A 21,827-nucleotide genomic window follows, 5' to 3' on the forward strand; every position below is an offset into this window, starting at 1 on the left:
TTCTACTTGCCATGTGCCATCTAGGGGGCAAACTGTGAAAGCAAAAGAGTCTCAAGATGCCTCTGTTAAAAAGTAGAGACTCACTTATAACCTTTATACCCGGAAAGAAATTGCCTGTGTCGCTTCATGGTACGGAAGCAAATGAAGAGGTAACATTCAGGCAATGAGATTCTGAAGGTGTGTGGTTCATTCGTGGAGGAAAGAGTCATAATAAATTGTCACATCATTTCTTTAGGGCTTTAGCAGCTCTGAGAGGGAAGCAGCCCCTCTCAGGGCAAACAGAGGTTGTGAACTTTCCACCTAAGAGTTTCTTGACAGCACGCAGACACCTGGCCTAAAAATACATGAAACAGGGACTTTTTCCCAGGTTGGAATTCCATTTGTCCCATTAGAGCCACAGCTTCCTTTGCCTTCACAGAAACAAAGGGACCTCCCAACAGGTAAGCCCGGCTTTCAAATCGGGCCGCTCCGAAGCAGGTGTCCTTGAGATATTGGCTAGTTTCACCTGCTCATCCCTGTTTTGACATATTCATGCCCCCAAATGTGGAGTAGTCTATTAAGGAACCATGAGAGCAACACTAATATTGAGACATTTCAACAAACTTCAAGTGCTGAGGAATGGCTCTCCCCTACGCCTCCCAACCCGGAGGGGCCGGCAGCATTGACTCTGTCCCGGGTGCCAGCCCCTGCTGACCCTATACTGTCTCCTCCTTGGAGGTGGGGTGTACCCAGCGCCTACCTCCAGTGCTACAGGAGCAGGCTGTGCACCTGCACCCCGACATCACAGCAGGGGAATGCACTGTCCGTGGCCAAGATAAGCCAGCTTCAGAAACCAACACCCCTGGTTCCTGGGCTCGGTGTAAGCCCACAGCTAAACTGATGGCCGATTTTGTTCAAGTTCAGACAGCCTTTGTGTCTTTCAAGGAATGGGAGTGAGAACTCAGAGAAGGTCCTTCCTAAAACTTATCCGCATTTTCTAGCAGCAATAACTGGGGTTTGTTCTGGCAGTGGCAAACGTTGGCATCTTCCTTCCAAGGTAACCTTTTCTCAGGATGGCTCTAGGCATGACAGGATACCCCTTGGGCAAACATCCTCACTTCAGCAACTCTAGGAAGGCTATGAGGGTGCAAGGGAAGTCCATAAGAACCAACTCTAGTGAGAGCATAATATTCTCTTACTCCGCTCAAGCCATTGCAAAAGGCACATTCAACTCTAAAACTGTGCCACATTCTCTTTATCTAAAAGAAGTTTGCTTTTTAATTCTTTAAGCCATACCTTTATTAGGTGATTGAGAAAACTGACCTTTCATGACACTAGCAATGCCTGCTGCTGTATCACTCACGATTGACTTGGAATAGAGAAGTGACCCCACCATTTTCCAAAGGACTTCTTGGAATCTTGGTTAATTATCCATCTTCATATTGGCAGACAACAAACAATAAAATCTAGAGGCCTCCTTTTCTAAAAAAAATTAAATGTTGGCTTTTAAAACAAAAAAAAAATTCTCACCCTAACAAAGGCTGGGCTGGCAGTGAATGAAAACTGCTTATGACCTTTGAATTTCAAGACCCAGTTCCTCCGATTCAGTACTCAAAACCCCGTTACTGGTTAGACACTCAGAAGGAGGCCTGACCCTAGCCTTCCTCTCTGTCATATAACTAAGCCGGCCTTCGTTCACTGCTAAATCTAGAGGAGAGGACACCCGAAGACCAGAAAGATCCAGGAGGAAGGTGCCCTCGTGCCTTCTGAATGCAATCAGGGCAGAGCTGAGTTGCCAGCCCTAGCCGTCGGCTCCACCCAACACACGATTCCAAATCCTTCCAGAACCGGTCCATTCAGGAACCAACTCTGCTGAGAGAGTAGATTTAGCACTTGCTCGAAATCTCAGAACGCCTACACTGAGCTACTTAGTTTCTGCTGTTGCTGCAGTATTTCTGAATAAATTTCCAAAAGATAAGCTTCCCTGAGTGCCTTTCAGGAGCCAGGAGCTTTTTATGAAAAGAGCGTGCAGCTTAAGACTTCCCTCCACCATTCTGAGCTCAACCTGGGAAGAAGCTGAGCCTCAGTGGACGCAAAGTCTGGGGGGCATCTATGCAGGCTGAGACCAGACCACAGTTCTGTTCCCGGAGCAGCAGGTGTGCTTCCTGTTACCCCTGCTCCCAGATCCACTATTTATAGCTTACACGATTAGGGTGTCCTTCCTGGGGAGAATCACCCTCTTTCTGCATTCTTGGCAGTAGAGCTACTAAGTAGCTGGTCGGTTTTCCCAAACATGGAAATCCACGTTGCAAGTAACCTACTGCTAGAGAACAGAGTTGACCAGAACTGGGGGTTTAACTCCCCTGCAGGATGCATGTACCCGTGATTTGAACCCAAGTTCATGCTGCACTTTACAACCGCAGCTGCTGCTGCACAAGGTTCCCCTACCTATTCTCCCTAGAACCTTCCAGCTACCATCCTGCCAGACAGAAAAGGGAGAGGCAGTGAGTTCAGTTCTTTCACCTCCTAAAAGCAAATGTGAACATCCTTCCGGGTTCTTGTGCCCATGAAGGGATTTTGAACAGAGGCCTGGCGAGGCTGTGGTCACTTTTCTGGCAACCCGGCTAAAGGTGAGACGGGGCTATAGTCTGTTATTCAGAGACCCTCTGCACACCTCCGCCACGCTTGGCTCAGCAAAATGTTGCCACAGGGTAATCGTCACACACAGAAATTAATAAATAAACACAATTTCAAAAGACACAAAAATTGCATGCTCTAAAACAGGACGAGTGTTAGCCTCTTGGAGTAACCTACGGACATTAACAAGAGCACAACTAGACTAAGGTCAGTGTGGTTAGGGCCCGGACGATATCATCTACTTCAGCCTCTAGGGGACAAAAGGGACCAGAACTAAATTAAAAACTAGAACTAGCAGATGTTAACGCTATAGAAACAGGTAATGAGGTATGAAGAGGCACTTACGTGGAAGAGGGCTATCTGCATATCCCATGGATGGAACACAGACGAAAAGAAAAGACAAGAGACAGACCCAAGAAAAAAAAATAAGATGTAAAAGAAATGAATAGGATCCGCAGAACACACGGAGCTGGAAACTCAAATTATCAAATTACTTCAAATCCAGAAAGAAGCAATTCCTGTACGAGGAAGATGAGACAGGTTTTCTACTTCTGGGAAGAGGTAAGGGGATCACTTCCCAGGCCCCCGGCTTCAGAGAGAAGAAAGCAAAGGATTCCCCCGCGTGCTTTTTAATCCCAGGAGTCAGAGAGGGCCCAGGGAGCTCTGTGACCACTGGGGGAGTCTGTGCTACAGCACCTTCTTCACCCGGATGGACTCACCATTCTCCCAGGGCAGGAACTCCAGTCTGTGGAGGGATAGGACTAGACCAGGGCTCACCCAGAGCCTGGCTATGTGCGGGAAGGGAGGGAAAAGTACGGCATGCCTGGTTTAAGGAAACAGGGAGTGACGGAGACACAGCTGCAACCCTGAATGGGATCAGGAAGAAGCGACTCCTGAAAGAGGCCTTGACCAGGGAGACCCCGACTGTGCTCTGGGTGTGGGGAGGGAGGAGAGGCAGGAACGTCAGAGGCCATGTTTTTCCCATTGGCCTTGTTGGGGTTTTGCTGCTGCTCATACACTCTACAGCAGGCTCCGTTTTCCTGTAACTGAGTATCTCTGCTGCATCAAAAATCCCACAACTAATTATGTCAACTGTCACTGACTTTACTGTCTTCCTTCAGGTCACCGGGTGCTTAGGGCCCTGGTGACAAAAAGCAAATCTACCCAAATCCCTCCCTACCACGCAGCCGTGATCCTTCCTATTGTCTTTAAGAACACGTGTTAGTGGTTTTCCTCCCTGGCTGTTATTCTACCAAGCTGGACCAGCTGCTATGATGGTGTCACCAAGCCCTTCAAGAAAGTGAGGACAGGGGCTTCCCTGGTGGCGCAGTGGTTGAGAGTCCACCTGCCGATGCAGGGGACGCGGGTTCATGCCCCGGTCCGGGAGGATCCCACATGCCGCGGAGCGGCTGGGCCCGTGAGCCATGGCCTCTGAGCCTGCGCGTCCGGAGCCTGTGCTCCACAACGGGAGAGGCCACAGCAGTGAGATGCCCGCGTACCGAAAAAAAAAAAAAAAAAAAAGAAAGTGAGGACAAAGGGACTGGGTATCAGCCATCACCGAGGGCGAGAGAACTAGGAGATGGGACCACCGTGAGCAGAGGGGTCTGAAAGACAAAAAGCTGTCATCTGAACAGTGGATGGGCCCGCTCATGGCCCCCCCTGCCCCCCAGGGGAAGAGGCTGGGCAGCTGGCTTTACTTACGGACTGGCTGCGTCTTGAACTCGGAGGCTGCGCTGATCTCGCCCAGACCCTTGCCATTGAGGGCCGCCAGCCGGACCGCATACATTGTCTCGGGCTTTAGGCCCACGATGGTGACGATGCCCTCCACGCTGGCTGTCATGAAAATATGGAAAGGGTCACAAAGGAGGAAAAGGCTGTTGGCGAAGTGGTGTAGCTGCTATGGAAAACAGCAGGGCAGGTCTCCCCAAAATGGAACATAGCATTATCATTTGATCCAGCAATTCCACTTGTGGATATATGTGCAAAAGAACTGAAAGCAGGGACTGGAATAGGTATTTGTACACTCACGTTCACAGCAGCATTGTTCACAACAGCCAAAATGTGGAAACAACCCAAGTGTCTGCTGACAGATGAATGGATGAACAGGATGTGGTCGATACATACCATGGAATATTATCTAGCTTTAAAAAGGAATGACGTTCTGACACACACTACATGGATGGACCTTGAGGACATTATGCTAAGTGAAATAAGCCAGACATAGAAGGACACATGTTGTATTATTCCACTTATATGAAGTACCTAGAAGGGTCAACTATACAGAGACTATTACTAGTCAACTATATAGAAAGTAGAATGGTGGTTGCCAGGGGCTGGGGGAAGGAGGGAATGGGGAGTTATTGTTTAATGGGTATTGAGCTTAGGATGGTGAAAAAGTTCTGGAGATGGACAGTGGTGATGGTTGCACAACAACGTCAATGTATTTAATGCCACCGAACTGTACACTTAAAAATGGTTAAAATAATACATTTTATGTTAAATATATTTTACCACAATAAAAAAGTTAACTAGAAAAAAAAAAAGCCACAGATTTGGTACGAGGTTTCGGGGGGGAGTCAGGGAGGTCAAGGATCATTTTCTTCTAGCTCTAATCCTGATTACCCAGAAAGTCCTCCAAGCCCTCCCCAAAGCTGAAGGAGTGATAGGAGCTTCCTGGCAGGACGAATGCTCAGTAAACCTGGGTTAGAAGATGTCTCTGAATTGCTATGACACCGTGTCCTAGCCCATTCCCAATTCTACCCTTATTTCCAGGATTAAAAATGTCTACAGAAACAAAACCTACTTCACTGAGTTATTCCAATTAAACCCCAAAGGGAGAGTCAGACATAAATATATTCAGTCCTCAGGGAAACATGATCCGAGCTCAGAGACTTCAAACTGCAGTCACCCAAGGGTTATTTTTCAAATCTGTGGTTTGGAAATATATCATAGGATTGACGTAAGAGCAGACCTGTCTTGTTGGCTCTGATCGTTTGGTTAATTACAGGGCAGTCCCTGAATAGACCCGAGCAGGACTGGATGGGTGGCAGCAGAGAACCTAAAGCACATGGAACTCAAATATGCAGAGCAGGGATGGACTGGACTCCTCTGGCTGTGCTCAGCACCTGAGCAGGGCTTCCGCTTGGCATGTGGCTACGCTGGCCTCATCTGTCCCGGCAGGGTCACGAGAACCAGGTTCTGAAGTACCAGGGGGCAGAAGGCCAATAACTCCACATAAGATGTGACCACACCCTAAGCCTGGGGGGCCGGTGATGGCGTTGCAGCATAGGAACATCAACAGGACGGCAGGTGTTGGCATCTGGCCTCTCTCAGTATTGGGGAGCGGTGTGCACCCCACCCAAATGGGCAGTCAGGGTGCCAGCATCTGGTGAACGCAAGGGGTGAGCGTGAGCCCAGAGCCATCATTCTAAAGTAAACCGGCACTCTCCAACTTACCTTCTTTGGCATCATACCACTTGGAGTGCCACACCTCCTCGTCTATTGCTCTCCACTCAGCCTTGTATCTGAGGATGGGCACCCCGCCCGTGGCCTCTGGCTCATCAAACTGCACCTGTGCTGTGCTGGAATATGGCTCCACCTGGTCGATGGACGGTGATGATGGGGTGTCTGTGGAAAGGACACATGTGGAGACTCAGGTGAGCCTGATTTGGCCCAGGACGTAACTCCCAATCACGAAACACATCTCTCTCATTTCTTTCAACTCTTGGGAATCTTGTCGTCTATATCCTGTCTCCCCCTGGTCCACCTCACCATGCAATTCTTTCCCAACGTGTCCCATGTCCAGATCCTCAAAGCCCGCAGAGCTCCCAGCCTCCTGACTCTCACCCCCTCTTCTTCCCATGCTCCTGTCATCACAGAAGGTCATGAAAAGGGCCGGCAAGGGTGAGGGTGTGCAGCCATAAGGGGTGCTCACCTGCTTGGACAAGGATGAATTCCAAAGACTCCTGTCCGATGCGGTTCACTGCGGTACAGTTATAGTTTCCAAAATCATTTTCAGAGTCCGGGGTCACCTTTAGAAAGAAGGAGCTCTCGAGTTACGAGTGTCCCACGGATGGGCCCCCACCTCAGATCCTTATTTATTGAACTAAAATTAGTAGAGAATAGAATCAGTAAAGCTGCAGCCGAGCCTGAACCCAGAGAGAACAGAAAAGGGGATCATGGGAGAGGCACACTCTGCCTCCCAGGCCCCCGTCTAGCTCCGGGGAGAAAACGAGGGCTGAGGCTCACTTTCTTCCTCAGCCAGTGGCTCCCCCGCTCAGGACGTGCTAGAGAAGCAAGTGAGAAGATTTTAGCTGTGTCCAGCAGCCTGCCCATCCTCAAACGGCGCCTCCTCCACCCTGCCCACCGCCCCCACGTCTCACCTCCAGGTAGCTGGCGGACGGGGTGTTGTAGATCTTGATATTGCTGTAGTTGGAGCTTGGCAGCAGCTGGCCGTCTCGGAACCACGAGATTGTGGCACCGGGGTAGGCAAACACCTCGCAGGTGATGTTCACCTGGTTGCCCTCCCAAGTGTACACAGCCACAGGGCCCTGAAGCTTGGGGGCATCTGCAAAGAAGGACGACAGCTCTCAGGAAGACTGCCACGATCGTGACCCCTCCCCTCACTCCATCTCCTGGCACCAGGAAGCTGGTCACGCCTTGAGGCCGAGCTGGTGCCGGGGGACAGCAGAGATCGGGGTCCCCTCCCATGAGCTGCACAGGGAGACACGCAGACTGGTAAGAAGCCGGGGGATGGAGTGAAGGGGTGCCTTGGGGACACAGCTCTGAAATGGCCAGGGGCCAACCACCATGGGCCGGGTCCCGGCAGCTGCACGGCCCTCCCTGCCCCCTGTCTTCCCACCGTTTTCCTCACATTGCACTTCGAGGTACACGGACTGGGAGTCCTGGCCGATGGTGTTGCTGGCGGTGCAGATATACTCCCCAGCGTCTGTGTACTGGATGCTCTTCAGGGTCAGGGACGACACGCGGGCATGGCTGCGCACCACCATGTGCCCGTCCAGGGTCTGCCAGGAGGGGAGGGACAGCGTCAGGCCCGGGGCTGGGCGGGGCCAGGAGACCGGGCCATCACTGTCTGCGACCAGCCTCACAGCCCTCTGCTCTCTGGGCCAATGTCTGAGTCTCGCTTTAGGTACCGACTCGCGAGGAGGCTCCGGAGAGCACTATGGGAACTTGGGTGCATCCCAGACAGAAAACGGGTCTCAGTTTACCCAAGCAGCCTAACCTATGTGCCAAGATTGGCTTGAGAAGGACAACCCAGGACCCAAGACGATTTGGTTGGCACATCTAAAATGGAAGCCAAAGTCTGGCCAGCAGGCGTTGCAGCTGCAACAGTCCTGCCTCGTGAGATTCGGGGAAACCTGCACTCCCGTCCTTTCCTTCTAGCCCCCCGCCCACCTGCCTGTTCCTTGGTGCATGCACACATGATGGGAAATCTGAATAAAAGAAATTATACAAGAAATCCATATTTCTGCAGATGCCTTACTTTCCTGGATGCTTAAAAGTAAAATAATTTCATCGAACAAAGTCCAACAATCTGGAGCTCAGGAGCTGTTGAGCTGGAAGTGAGGGGAACAGGGTTCCCTCTCCCGGAACAGTGATACAGGGAATCCCAGGCAGATTTGGGATCCTGGACACTATAGTCACCATAGTCTAGCCCTTGACACTAGAATTGTCTTCCTGCGTCTCTGGAATTACAAGAGTCGGTCAAACAGGGAATAAGCATATGAGCCCTGGGCAATGGGCACTGAAATATTTCCAAGGGGTTTCCCCCCTTGACACTCTTAAGTAAACTGGTGGCTGGCCTAGGAAGAGTCTAGGCGTGCGGTCTGAGTTCAGACCCTCAAGAAAGCTGGCAATCTGAAGAAGGAGTCTAGTTCCTCGTAGGCTGGGCCATACTCTTTAAGTCCAGTGAGCGATATTCCATAGAGATAGACAGGTGGGTGCTCTGTATATCGCCCGTCATTCCATGAGGCTGGGTCTTGAAAGAACTAAAGAACACCTGCCTTCAGGTTCTTTTTAGCTGCTGGTTTGGAAGCCCAAAACCCAGCATTGAAATATCGTATGGCAGCCAGTTTGGGGAGCTCAAAAGCAAGACACCATTGGCCTTGACAGAACCCTCAGATCTACCACAAAAAGTCCCATCACTGGTAGAGCTAATCTGTTTCAGTCATTTAAGTCCCATCACATTCATATCCAGAAGCCGGAACACAGCTGCCAGCAAAGAGGCAGAAGAGCCGAGCAAAACCATCACTACCTACTGCAGCGAGGGCCACCCCTCTCTGCAGGAATGCCCAGATGCCTTGGCTCTCGGCCTCCACGAGGCCTGGGAAGCTGGGAAGCTGATGGGCTGAGAAGCTGCACCCCAGGGGATGAACGGGAGCTGACACAGGCAGCCGTGGAGCACTTGTCTGCGAAGTCTACAGTCATGTGCCAAACAAAATCTTGAAGCATCCCCTAAACTCGTGGCCTCAGGAGTGTGAGGTCAACGCTGCAAGTATCTCTGAGGGCTGCCTTGACCTGCTTGTCATTCCTATACTCCCAAGACAGCAGAATGAAGGCAGAGGGGATTCATGGTTCACCCCGGCCTTTCTGCTTATCTCAGCGAGATCACAGCTTCAGCCAACAGTGATGCCAGCCAGCGACTGAACTGTAATTTTTTGTCACACACCCAGGATTTGTCCTGCGGCTGCCACCACAAACACGGAAAACTGATCAGAATATTTCAAAAGTCAAGAGAACATTTCCATAAGGAAGGATACAACAGCAAAAGATGCAAAGAAAGTCCTGTAGGTAAGAGAAGGACATTAACAAGTAACCACAAAGGGGGGCATGAGCAGTTTATACTCAGAATAATCTAGAAAATGGTCAAAGAGAAGCTCAGGCAATGGTTGCACTGACAGCCTTACTTCCCCCCCCCCCCCCGGTCTCCTTGTCTAAATTTCTCTCTGGAAAATTTTCTCATTTAATGATGTCAGCAGAGCAGTAGGCAGGCTTCCATAGAGAATTTTATTTTGCGGTGGCTCAAAACAGGATTGATGATGGAATTATTTGCCAGACGCCCAGTTCTCCCTCCGAGGGGATGCAGACAGACTCCAGTGTGATTGGACTATCTCCCTCTGAAATGATTTACTCTGGCACCAGAACAAAGTCAGGGAGTGCCACCTCCAAGCCACCCAGACCACACGTCATGCTGATGGTCCAGACTTGAGGAGGAAGCAGATAAACTCTGGGCACGAATGAAAAGATCACTGTGGCAAGAAGGCCCGGTTTTGCAAAAACGTACGAAGGGCGATTATAATTGCTCTTCTCATCAAAACATTTTTGTCTCTCTTCTTGCAGGGAAGAGTCCTAAGCCTTTCCAGAACTTACAGAATGAAATCAGCCATGACCCAAGCCTTCTTCTGAGCTCATCTGGACTCACGGTCTTCATCCCTGACTGAGACAAATAGGAGGGAACGGAACTTCTGAGCCCCAGGGGGCAGAACTCACTTGAAAGTCAATTACGTCCAGAGCGAGATAACTTAAGATAAGGACACGTCTGCAAAATGGAGTGAGGTGTCTGTTTTCCTGGGAGTAAACCAATTACTTCCACTAATAATAACAATTCTCTCAACATCTCCTTAATGCTCCCTGATAAATCTCAGCTCCTCTTCTAGCCCCGTCTAAATCTGCGTGACGGGGAAGATGCACAAGGCCAAGCAGAACGAGAGGGGTAGTGGCTCAGGAGTGGCTGAGAGTTAACCCTTCTTTTCTCCCTTCCCCAATCCCAACGAGAGCATGACTTTTGGGCAATAAAAACACCCAGTCTGTGACAGCACTCCGGGGGAGTGTTTACAGGAGGCAAGTGTTTTAGCGAGGGTATGCACCTAACTACAGTCCCTACGACGTGGAGGAAGGAACGATACAAAGAGAGCTTATAATGAATTAGATCTGACGACGGCAGGGTGCAGAAACTAGCAACAGTGCCTGGGGACAGGCAGTCAACTTTTAAATATTAAACGGCATTAAATATTTATAGGTATGACGGGAACACGTGAGTTATGTGTTCTGAATAATTATCATTTCCGAAAGACCGGAGGATGGGTTTACCCAATTAAAATACAGTCTACAGGATTGCCATATTCAGCATTTATAGTATTATACAATATCAAAGTTCCATCTGGAGAAAAGGCTACTTTTTAAAAAAAAGTATTTATAGATGAGATTCCTGAACTTCATCTAAAACATACTGTTTTTTATTTCACTATCTGTCACTTAATCACACAAATCTGGTCAAGAATGATAGGATGATCATCAGTAGGGTCTTGGGGATGTAGCGATTCCAGTCTAAAGATTTATATTTAGCTTCAGTTTTCAAACTAAGTCCCACATTACCCAAACTGGAGCAAGCAGTCAGAGAAATTTCAAAGGCTAAATATGCTACTGACTTAAAAAAAAAAAAAAAAGAACCATTTGTGACAAATCATTCTAATCTCATAAACTTAATGCTCTATAACAGTAACATAGATATGTTTAGCAATTTGGGAAAACCAATGAGAGATGTCATTTGCATTGCTCCGAGATGAGATGTGATGTGGTAATTTACCAAAAGACCAGTCAGGATAAGATAAGTGAGCAACAAGATGAGTTGAGCTGGAAAGGTAAGGGCTTGAGTGGGTTTTTAGATCATTAACTCTGTGACTTTATGATCCAAAGCCACATCAACCAGGTAAGAGTCAAAAAACTTGTATCATTTCAAAATGCCTGGCCTGGGAGTTGGGGCCATTTATTTCTCTAAGTATAATTACCTGGATGTGATTTTATCAGTACCAGCAAGAGGATAAGATCCAGTTTTAGGAAATAATAAGGATTTGTTCATCCACTCCCAACACAGCTTGTTTGCTCATCCTAAAGTGACACTATTGCTAAGTAATGTCTACCACTATTGACCTATTCGTTAATCTGACTAAATTACTGATTAGTTTTAGCATGTCTGGTTATTAAACTGCAATGGTGAGTTGAACTGTAATGCTTTCAAAACTACAGACTGGCTAGTGGTCAGGTAAGCTATACCTCTTGCTTCTCTGGTCGAGTCCACGAAGCCTGTAGAGAACAAGATATAAAACACAACAAGAAAGCAGTAAAATTTTACAACATGTTGCTTTAGAGAACTGATGTATCACACTGCATTCCGTGCACATGCAGCTTCTTTTAATTCAGAACTTTTTCCAAGGCCCACTTTCAACGGTGTGTTTACTACCCGATTTAATTTAGGATTTAGCTTATGTTCCGCTTTCTTCCCCCACTTATGCACATTAAGATGTAGAATTCAAAGGTAAAGGCTTTCCTAATCTTTGGAAGACGTACATATGGATACCAGCAGATATATTAGACTGCTCCTGTTCCAAAACATCTTGAACATTCCTCGTAATATTAGGTGATACTACTAGTTCTAACTACACAATCTAGAGATACTTCTAGAGTAGGTTTCCTCCTTTGGATTTTATTGGACAGCTTATCACCAATATATTATTTTGTGCTCATGCATTTTGTAACTCTTTGCATGCATTCTATTAAAAATCAAATTTTTATTTTAAAAAAAGGAACAAAGAAAGGAGCAGAAGGGTACATTAGGAATGAGCAGTATGCCCTTAAGACAGGAAGCTTTGAGGATACTGAACTCTGAGTGCTATGGTATGTTCCAGTTGGTTCTTAAAGGCAGAGGGACGCCCAGATGACATGCAGGATTAAGCGTTCACCGTCTTCATCAAAGATGGCATTCACAAAGGGGGTTTAGGTATTTTCCTACCCACATCAAGATTTTTATTTATCCAGCACTGGGGAATCTATTATGCTTACAGTTTTTCTGATTTCACACTGGGAGTCAAAACTATCATACATGCATTATTCTTTTTATTAGATGGCATGACTGCCTGATTGTCCCTCACGTTCAGATGGAAGAAGGATAGAAACGACGCCAGAGACACAGTAATGCAATCCCGGGAATGCAAACGAGTTAGCAAACATTCAGTAAGAGTCCACTAAATGCAAGGCGCTTTTGTGAGACATGAGGATGGAGGTGTTGAATTATGTCACATGATGTTGGCATGAAGAAGAAAGTGAGAACAGAGGAACACGCATAGACCAAAGTAACAGCGGGCCAACATGTCAAATGTGGTTGCCGTTTCCACATCACTTAAAAGCTTGTCCGTCACATGCCAGGGCTACATGAATCAAGACAACTTTCAGGGGCCCTATCATATGGAGTTGTTTGTTTTTCAGATACAATTCTTCCTGTGTCTCTCCTAACTTACTGTGGTTTTGTGGCTTTTAGAATAAGTAGGTGCTAGTAACACAATGCTTATAGTAGCCTGACCTGTGTGCCTGGTAGGATAATAGGATATATCTCGACCCTGATCATTTGATGAAGGCATGTAGCCCACTTTAAGACAACCTGATATGCAAATATACATACTTAAAACCTAAACTAGTATATGATTAGCAGTGCTCCCAAAACTTTTAGTTCCAGTTTCTTTTAATATTTGCATGTTTCATGATCTTACACACAAGTCTGTAGGAGTATGTATACAAATTAAAGTGAAGTGAAGTGATAGACACTTATCCTAAGTATTCCCTGTTATATTTCTGCCCACATCCTGGAAAAACTAGACTCCAAACTGCTCAATGCAGGCACCTTTCCCAACGTTTAAGAGTGAGCACCTGTTTTACACTGAATGAGGAATTCTCTCTGGTGAAAAGAAACTTCGGTTTCTAGGGAATTCAGAATTTCAAAAGGTTTCTCTGTTTTGTAGGATACTCTGTTTACTCAGAATTCAAGGTTCATGAAATGCCTTTCACTTATTTCTATCTCTTCTGATCTCAACTCTTTGCTCCTCTCCTTCTCCTTAGACATTAAGGCTTCACAAGCCTTTCTTTCCCAGTCTCTTCAAAGGCACTGGTATGTTCAAATGAGCACCCACTGGACTTGTTCTGCCAGGGAGAGAGTATATAAATTACCATCCGGGGCTCTCACTCAATATGTAAATGGTACCTGGAATTTGGCACCACTCACTGTGGCAATTTAAAACGTGAGCCTCGATAGGATGGGTAATAAAATGATGTGGAGGCACAAACTTCAGTTACCACAATGACCTCCATACACATCGATCAAACTGACCCATTACGATATTCAAATTTTTTTTGTCAACAGATTAGTGACCACTAAGAAATGGATTAACCTTCAGACAGATGATCTCCTCTAATGATCTTAGTGACCCAAACTTAGCCTAGCTATTATCATTTGTTGAGTGAAACCAACTCAACTAGCTGAAGCCGAACGGATTGATTATAATCAATCTTAAACGAGTGACTAGACTAAACCTAGAGACATTGTCAAAGACAGAGTGTGACTTTTGGGCTCAGTGTACTGGTTTTTGCTTTTCTTCCCTTCTTTTTTACATGAAGAACGCCCGTATTCCATTAGAAAGTCACCACAAGCCTATGAGTGAAAGCCTTTTCTCCCCTCTCCTCCTAAAAAGGATTAACACTAGATTCAACTAAGCAGTGAAGCAAAAGACCAAGCTGCTTTAATCAGCTTCTGCTGTCAGTAACTTTATTAAAGAGAGCATTGAGCCTTCCATGAAAGTCATCAGAATCAGAAGAGAGCACCAAGGCATTATGTGCTCCACCTTCTGGGCCACTCACCCCAGGGAAGCGCCGGTGGCATTCTAAGGGCTCTGTACTTGACCATGTTCCAGTCAACATTTTTATCAGTGACTTGGACAAAGATATTTCAAACAAGCGTTCATACCAGGTTGGAAGCAACAGCTAATAGAGATGCTAGATGGCAGTTGCATGGGGAAGGCTGAATTGCCTGCCCTTGGGTCTTATACTTAGAACTGGGGTCACCATCGACTGCTATGCCCCATTACTTTGAACAAACATAGATAAAACAGGGGGCACCTACATTGGTTGAAAGGCCCTGGACCCAAAGAACTCTAAGGACAGTTCTGATGAAAGCCAGTCCTGACTGGTCAGAAAGATGGACTAAAATAGTCGTTCTCAAGCCAAGGAGTGTTCCTGTATGTGACGCTTTTGGTAATGACAATGATTAGAGTTGGTTACTAACATTTAAAGGGAAGGGACTAGGGATGTTAAATATCTTGCAATGCACAGGACAGTCCCAGTGAAGAAAGAGTCTTCCCAAACTGTCATTTGTGACCCCCACTGAGAAATACTGGGTTGCAACAAACAAAACAATTTTTAATAGAAATAAATACAAAATTCTACATTAGTGGTTAAGCAATCGATTGCATAAGGACAGGACAGGACAGGGGATATGCAGCTTAAATGCAGTTCAACAGGAGACAACCGAACGAGGAAACTGCTAAAGGGTTAACGTGGTGTTGACAGCATTTCAGTGTCCAGATCAAGGGAGCAATGAGCCAGGAAGTCTGCATTAGCTATACTGGGCACCACAAAGTTATAGGGGACACTAGGGAAGTGAAGCTCTCTAGTACAGGACGACTAGAAAGGTGAAGGGTGCGGAAACCGTAAGATAAGAGCAGCAGTGAAAATAACTGGATGTGTTACAGGGCAGAAGGCTGACTAAAGGAAAACTGGAGAGCTAGTTAATGGCTCTCACACAAAGGACTGAGTTGTAGGGGCTGGAAGGCTGAGAAGTGGCAGGGGCAACAAATCAGGGCCTCTTGATCATCAGTGTTGGCCACCTGACTGCAAAGAACTGACATTGTCACCCTTCAAACAGGGGCTGAGTGACTTTTTGGCAGTGAGACTAGATAACCTCCAAAGGACCCTTCCTTCCAACCTTCTATGATTCTGGCAGGTTATGTGATCTACTTTCTCGGGAGGCTTCTTTCCTTTCTCAGGAGAAACAATTGGCTATTCTTACTGCTCAGCGCGTAGTCTTGACTTTCAAAAGAAAACTGTTTTCTTGCCCTCCTATAATTCTGTGACCCTAATAATCTTGATACCTAATTATCAATATGTATAATGCAACTTCAGCTGGAGGAGAAAACGAGGAGCAGCTGTCAAAGTAAAAGTGAAATTTACTATCTGGAGACCACCTGGCTCACGAATAGGCCATCTCTGTTTTCTTAATTTTTAGCCACCCCCCAGTATAAGATGACTATCATGCCTCTTTGATGTCAATATGTAATGAGTAGAAATAGCAATTTTTCTATACAGCGTTTCGTTTAGGCAAATATGCTGATCTGGGGTCACATCACTGGCCAATCTGGAAGGCTTGTTCTAACACTGATTCATTCATGTCGCAGTAATGTCACTTGAAGGCGGTCCACAGTAAAAGAAAGCGCAACACAACCTATGTGGCTGGGCTTCAATAATCATCTCAGATTGAGACTAATGATCTACACTGATAATTGAACTATGCAAAGCCTACTTGGCTTGAGATGGTCTCTGTTAGACACCTTTGGTTTTAATAGTTAGGAAGTATGAGTGTGTATTAATGCCTGGTTTTTTGTTCTCATTCTATAAAAATGAATTCACAGATACAAGCCAGAAGTGCCCACCTATTAAAGGACCTGAGATAGGCACAAATCTTAATAACTCTTCTGGTCTAGCTTGATCGTTGAGCTACTCCTAGGAAAGATATAGAATTTAAAACCATCATTCATCTGGGGTAGATGTTATTTCTGTCCTTCCCTCTAGATCAAAGATATACACTGGGTCATTCTGGACAAATCTACTCTCAAGCCTGATGTAGAAAAATCTTCCAAGTGGCAGCCCTGTGGTTTAAGCCTTGAAATGTACATTCAATCCACGTAACACACACGATGGGAGCTAAAATCTGAGCTGAGGGTTTAATTCCAATGTTGATAAAGTATCCAAGTAAACTCTACATTACTTAATTCAGTTGATTTTCACAATATCAAACAGCATATGCAAGTTTCAAAAATACTTAGCAGTTCCTCGGTTGAGTTTTTGTTAAGTTGAATTGAACTCTGGAGGTAAAACTTGCAAAAATTAATGGGTTTTTTTGGAACAGCAATTTCTGTTCCTCTTGATTTAGTTTTGTTTTCTATTAGTAGGAGAGAAATCAGTTCTTCAAATGCAAATCCCAAATTTGGCTCTGAAATTTCACGCTATCCCTTTTTAGCTTTAAGTCTACCCTCTCTAGGGATTTCCTTTAGGCAGGCAGAAGAGTGAAGATCTATCTTTTGTGACATTCTAGTCAATCGGCAATCCATTATAAATGTTCTTTAAGGCTAAGGCCATTACTCCTTGAATAGGTGACAAAGCTCTGGCCAACTAAAACGAAGCCATTACTACAGGATATATGAGATGAGATTGGTTTAGGTTGCTTTAAAACCAAGCTTCTGCCTGCCCCTGTCTTTCGGCCCACTCAATAGCAAAAGGCTGCCTGATGTGGGGTTACCTCAATTTTTACAGACTGTTAATAATAAAGACAGCTTTCCAGTGGCCTATAAATCCACGTGCTTGAAAGCTAAATCTTCCCAGTCATTTAAATTTGCCAGGAAGGTTGCTATAATGTTCTTCATCTCTCAGAGAATATATTGTAGAACCTGGTGTAATCATCATCACGTAGAAACTGCTAATTATTTTTGCCTTTAGAACAAAATGATATGCAAGTGTGGCCGAGAATACAGGCAGACACAAAGGCAACCAAGCTTTTGTGCATATAGTGCATGTAGAGCATGAACATACAAATCACAAGGAGAAGAATTAATAGGCTCATCATGATCCCTATTAGTTCCGGGACACGTTTCCCTGGGTGCTCCTGAGATGATGCTAATATAACCCAGTGCACTGGGACCTTCACTTCCCTTGTTCCTCCCAGCTCCATAACCTTGGTTTGAAAATCACTATCCCCTTCCTCCTTGCAACGTCTAACCTAACCATACCCACTACCATCACACCCCTGCAAATCCATGCAAGAAACTGTGCCCCTTCCATCTCAAGGGGATGCTGAGAAGGCCACAGCCAGGGCAGGCTGGAGGAGGGGGGCCATAGGACCTGGCTGCAGCCTCCAGTGACCACATCCCATTTTCTGGTTCACCAAAGAGGACTGGGCATGGGGCAGACTCAATCCACGTAGAGTCTGCGTTCCATGGCCCTGAATCTCTTGGGCGACATTATACCTTTTCTTCGCTGCTGATGTTTCGGGTGGATGTTCTCCAGGTGATTGAGGGAATGGGGTCTCCTGAGGCTTCACAGGTAAGTGTGACCTGCTCCTCTAGTTCCATGGCAGTCTGGTTCTCTACGTAGGTGATTTTAGGTTTTGCTGAAAAGACAGAACACTTCCATGAGTTTGACATTTTTTTAGCTTTCCAGGTTTGAATTATAAAGGCACCATTCAACAAAGGTTATCAACTTATTAATCATAAGGCCCTATTCTAGGTGTTGTACGAGTTAACGAGCTGAACCCCCCCAGCAGCTTACAATGGAGCAGGCATATGACGACACCAAAGTGACGGTAATAACAACGTCCCATATGGGGAGAGTGGGGAGGGTGGTGGTGTAGGAGGCCTGAGCAGAGGAAGAGCTCTCCTCTGGCTGAGTCTTCATGAGGAGACAGTTTTGGGGCTGTCTTTGGGGCTGGGTTGTGAGATTTTCAGTACATGGGACTTTGGGTGGACACGGAGTCATTCCGAGTGTAGAAAGGCACGTGAATGAAAGCAAAGAAGCAAGAATGTGTGGAGAGAGGGTGGGGAAGAGAGCAGAGCGTCAGGGTCTGCGTGTCTGTGCCTCAAAGCAGTGGGAGACAGTGCTGGACCCTGGCAGAGAGCATCTTGATTGCCCGGTTACAACTCTGGCTTGAATTTTATCCCCTGCCTGTTGGAGATCCACAGACAGTGTTTAGTCAGAGGAATGAAATGCTCATTTGTATTAAAGGAAGGTTAATCTAGGCAAAATTGAAGATGGAGAAAACCCGAAGGTGGGAAAACCAACCTGGAAGCCCTGGCATTGCCCCAGATGTGACGTAATACAATCCTGAACGTCCTCTCGGGGGTGGAGGGGGGGGAATGGAGGAGAAAAGGCAGCTTCAAGAGAGATGCTGAAGGAAGGCTTTACAGGAAGTGGAAGCGAACAGAGGGCAAGTAGAGATGGGAAGAATCCAAAGAAGAAATTAGGAGTCCAAATGACTCTGAGATTCTTAATACCTAGGAGGGTTGTGTTAGCATTAACTCAAGTAAGGAAACGTGGTGGGTGACTCACTGGGGGCTGGGGAGTGGGCTGGGGCTTGGGAATAAGATGAGTTGAGATGAGCTCATTTCCCAAATGTTCTGGGAAATGCAAGAAAGCACAAGCATTCGAAAGCTGAGTTTAAATGTAAAAACATTAGAGAAAATTGAATTTTCCCAATTTAAAACAATTATCCTCTGAAATCACTATACTCTGAAATCCATCGAAGAGAAAAGATAACACTGCACAAATATAACTTATTTCACTAATAGAGAAAAAGGCCAGGCTAGATAAACGAACAAACAATAAATAAATCAGAATTATGGATAACTTTTGAAAGAATTACATTTCCTTTATATTCAAATTCATACAGTAACTCCAAGTAGACTATTAAAACTACTGCCTATTACATATCCTCCAAGTTGAGGGCTTAATTGTGTCTTAATAAACAGAAACCAATGATGGAGCTGTGCATTTTCTGTAGCAAATATCTACTTCTATATAAGATGACTCATTTAGTTCAAATATTCTCCTACAGTTAATCTGTACTAATGGCCTGCTGATAGCAAATCCTTTTTTAAAAAATAATTAATTAATTAATTAATTTTGGGGGGCTGTGCTGGGTCTTCGCTGAGGTGCGCGGGCTTCTCTAGTTAGTGGTGCCCGGGCTCCAGAGTGCTGGCGGGTTCAGTAGTTGTGGTGCGCGGGCTTAGTTTCCCCGCGGCATGTAGGATCTTAGTTCCCCAACCATGGATCGAACCCGTGTACCCTGCACTGGAAGGCGAATTCTTGACCACTGGACCACCAGGGAAATCTCCACAAACACTTTTTTTTTTTTTTGAAATGTATTTTATTGTGGTACAAGTCACATAATATAAAGCATACTATTTTAACTATATTTAACTGTACAGTTCAGTGGCACTAAGTACATTCACATTGTTGTACACTCTCACTGTTATCCACCTCCCGGATTTTTCACTTTTCTAAACTGAAACTCTGTCATTAAACACTAACTCCCTATTCTCCCTCCCTACCCCCTACCCCCCAGCCCCTGGCATCTACCAACGTACTTTCTGACTCTATGAGATTCCACTTACACGAGGTACCTAGAATAGCAAATCCTTTTTGGTGGCTAGCACTCAGGCACATCTCAATCCAATGTGGTCAAATGATTACAAATTTGAACTGATGGAGCCCACATGAGTGAGGTTTTCCCACAGGAAGGTTCTGTGTCTATCTTGATCAATAGAACTTTCAAGGAGGTTATAATTCATATTGGACAGAGTAAGTGTTAAGTGTGTTGAACAGAAGGTTTTAGAGAGGTAAAATAAAAGTTGCATTTCTCTACTGTTAAAATCACAGATTGAAAAGTTAAAAAATCAGCCAAACAACTGAATTCACTGAACTGACAGTTGGTCTGGGGTCTGGAGGCAGCCACAGGAAGGCTGACTTTCTGGACTCTTGGAACCTCCATGGACATTGTGATCCAGACAGTGTTTGCTGACCTTGTCCCACTCCACAGTGCTTTGTCCTGGCAGCAAAAGGTTAGCAGAAGACAGACAAGGGCCAGTTAACATCTATTAATAATATCTGGTCTTGGTGACTCCATTTCCCAGATGGTTATAAAGGCTACACTGTGTAAGTCTTTGAACAAGGCAAAATATACTCTTGTTAAAAACATGATCAACAATGGCTAATTTTGTATGGGCTACAGAGGCTGTTGGAAGGAAGGCAAGCTTCTCGCTGGTAACTTATTCCTTTCTGCACTTCAGAAGCAATGCTATTGTTGGAGCTAACTGAAGGCTTAGAATGCTGCCTTGGAAATAGGATAGCAACACCATTTATTGTCCAGACTGGGGCATTCTGGAGAGTTAAAGGCATGCTCTGAATAATTACTCTGGGATGATGGGCCTCACTGAGCAGACACGGACAGATGTGGGGTCATCCTGCTAATGAAAGCATCCTTCCTTCTGAACACCAGCATCTAGAAGAATCTCTCCAGGTTTTATCTGTGGATGGTATGTGCACCATCTTAAAGAACCTCCATTCTCAGCCCTTGTGACTTTGGATCCCTGTTTTGTTCTCTACCTGCCGCCATGGGACTTAATGCCTTAGAATGTTCCATTGCACCTCTCCCCACGGACCCTCCTGTGAGCACAGCTGTCTTTGTGAGTTTTCTAAGCATGCTTGCTCTCTCCATCCAGCACATCCATGGCTCTGCACCTGGCCACTGAGGGCCAGACTTGTCTACTCTAACTCCATTCCAGGGTCCTGCAAGGCCCAGGAGGGCTCCAGGGCCCCTGCTTCCCTGCACTGAGGTGTTGGGCATGACAGGGTACCCCTTCGTTCAGGAGCCTGTTTGTCCTTTGCTGTAACTCACGAGGGCTGCTTTGGTCCTAAGGGGTCAGCTAAGCAAAGCTTCTGCCCACTGGTGAACTTGCCTCAGACCACAGCACCATGAGGCCTCAAGAGCATTCGCACGAGCATAATAAGAATCTGTGGAGACAAAAATACTTCTTCAGAAGGGCCCAGGGGAGGGGAGCAATGGAAATTCACTGCCAAGTTTAAAGGAAGGGAGGATGCTCTTAGTAAAAAGAGCTTCTGGCTGGTAACTAGGGCAGTGCATGCTAGAACACGTCCCTTTCTTAAGAAAAAATGGTATGACTTAGGATAAACGATAGTCCCTAATTTAGGTATGTCCCTTACACACTAATTGCGATCCCTTCTTGAAGCCAGAGTTCTGAGAACTTCTTTACTATCTAAGCTACAGGCTTCTTTCCTCCTCTGAACTCTGCTGCTTCTGGGGAACCTACCCCATTTCTCCCCAAATGCTGGTCCCCGATGGCAAGGCAGAAGGCCAAGGAGAGGGAAAAAGGGGCTGAAGAAAGAGGAAGTCCCAACTAGCTAGCCCTTCCCCACCCGGCTCCCAGGCCTTAGTACCAATCTCCAAAATCCATGGGGAGGCAAGAAGGAGGAGGAGAGAAAGGAGGTCAGGAATGTGAAATGAAGAGAGAAAGGAGGGTATA

General features: G+C 46.1%; 1 protein-coding gene across 6 annotated transcripts in view; it reads right to left on the reverse strand.

Annotated features, from left to right (window-relative positions):
- The window catches only part of NCAM1 (neural cell adhesion molecule 1), a 319,807-nt gene that overhangs the window by 34,799 nt on the left and 263,181 nt on the right, over positions 1-21,827 (reverse strand). For 5 of the 6 annotated variants that reach the window (XM_033860448.2, XM_033860449.2, XM_033860451.2 and 2 more), the window contains exons 8-13: positions 17,757-17,899; positions 7,490-7,640; positions 6,999-7,183; positions 6,551-6,647; positions 6,073-6,243; positions 4,318-4,449 (exon numbers count right to left, since the gene is read on the reverse strand). In XM_033860448.2, coding sequence (XP_033716339.1) covers positions 4,318-4,449; positions 6,073-6,243; positions 6,551-6,647; positions 6,999-7,183; positions 7,490-7,640; positions 17,757-17,899 — 879 coding nt within the window. 6 annotated transcript variants of the gene reach the window in all.

This window comes from Tursiops truncatus, chromosome 8 (genome assembly GCF_011762595.2).
Source record: "Tursiops truncatus isolate mTurTru1 chromosome 8, mTurTru1.mat.Y, whole genome shotgun sequence".
Taxonomy (NCBI): Eukaryota; Metazoa; Chordata; class Mammalia; order Artiodactyla; family Delphinidae; genus Tursiops; species Tursiops truncatus.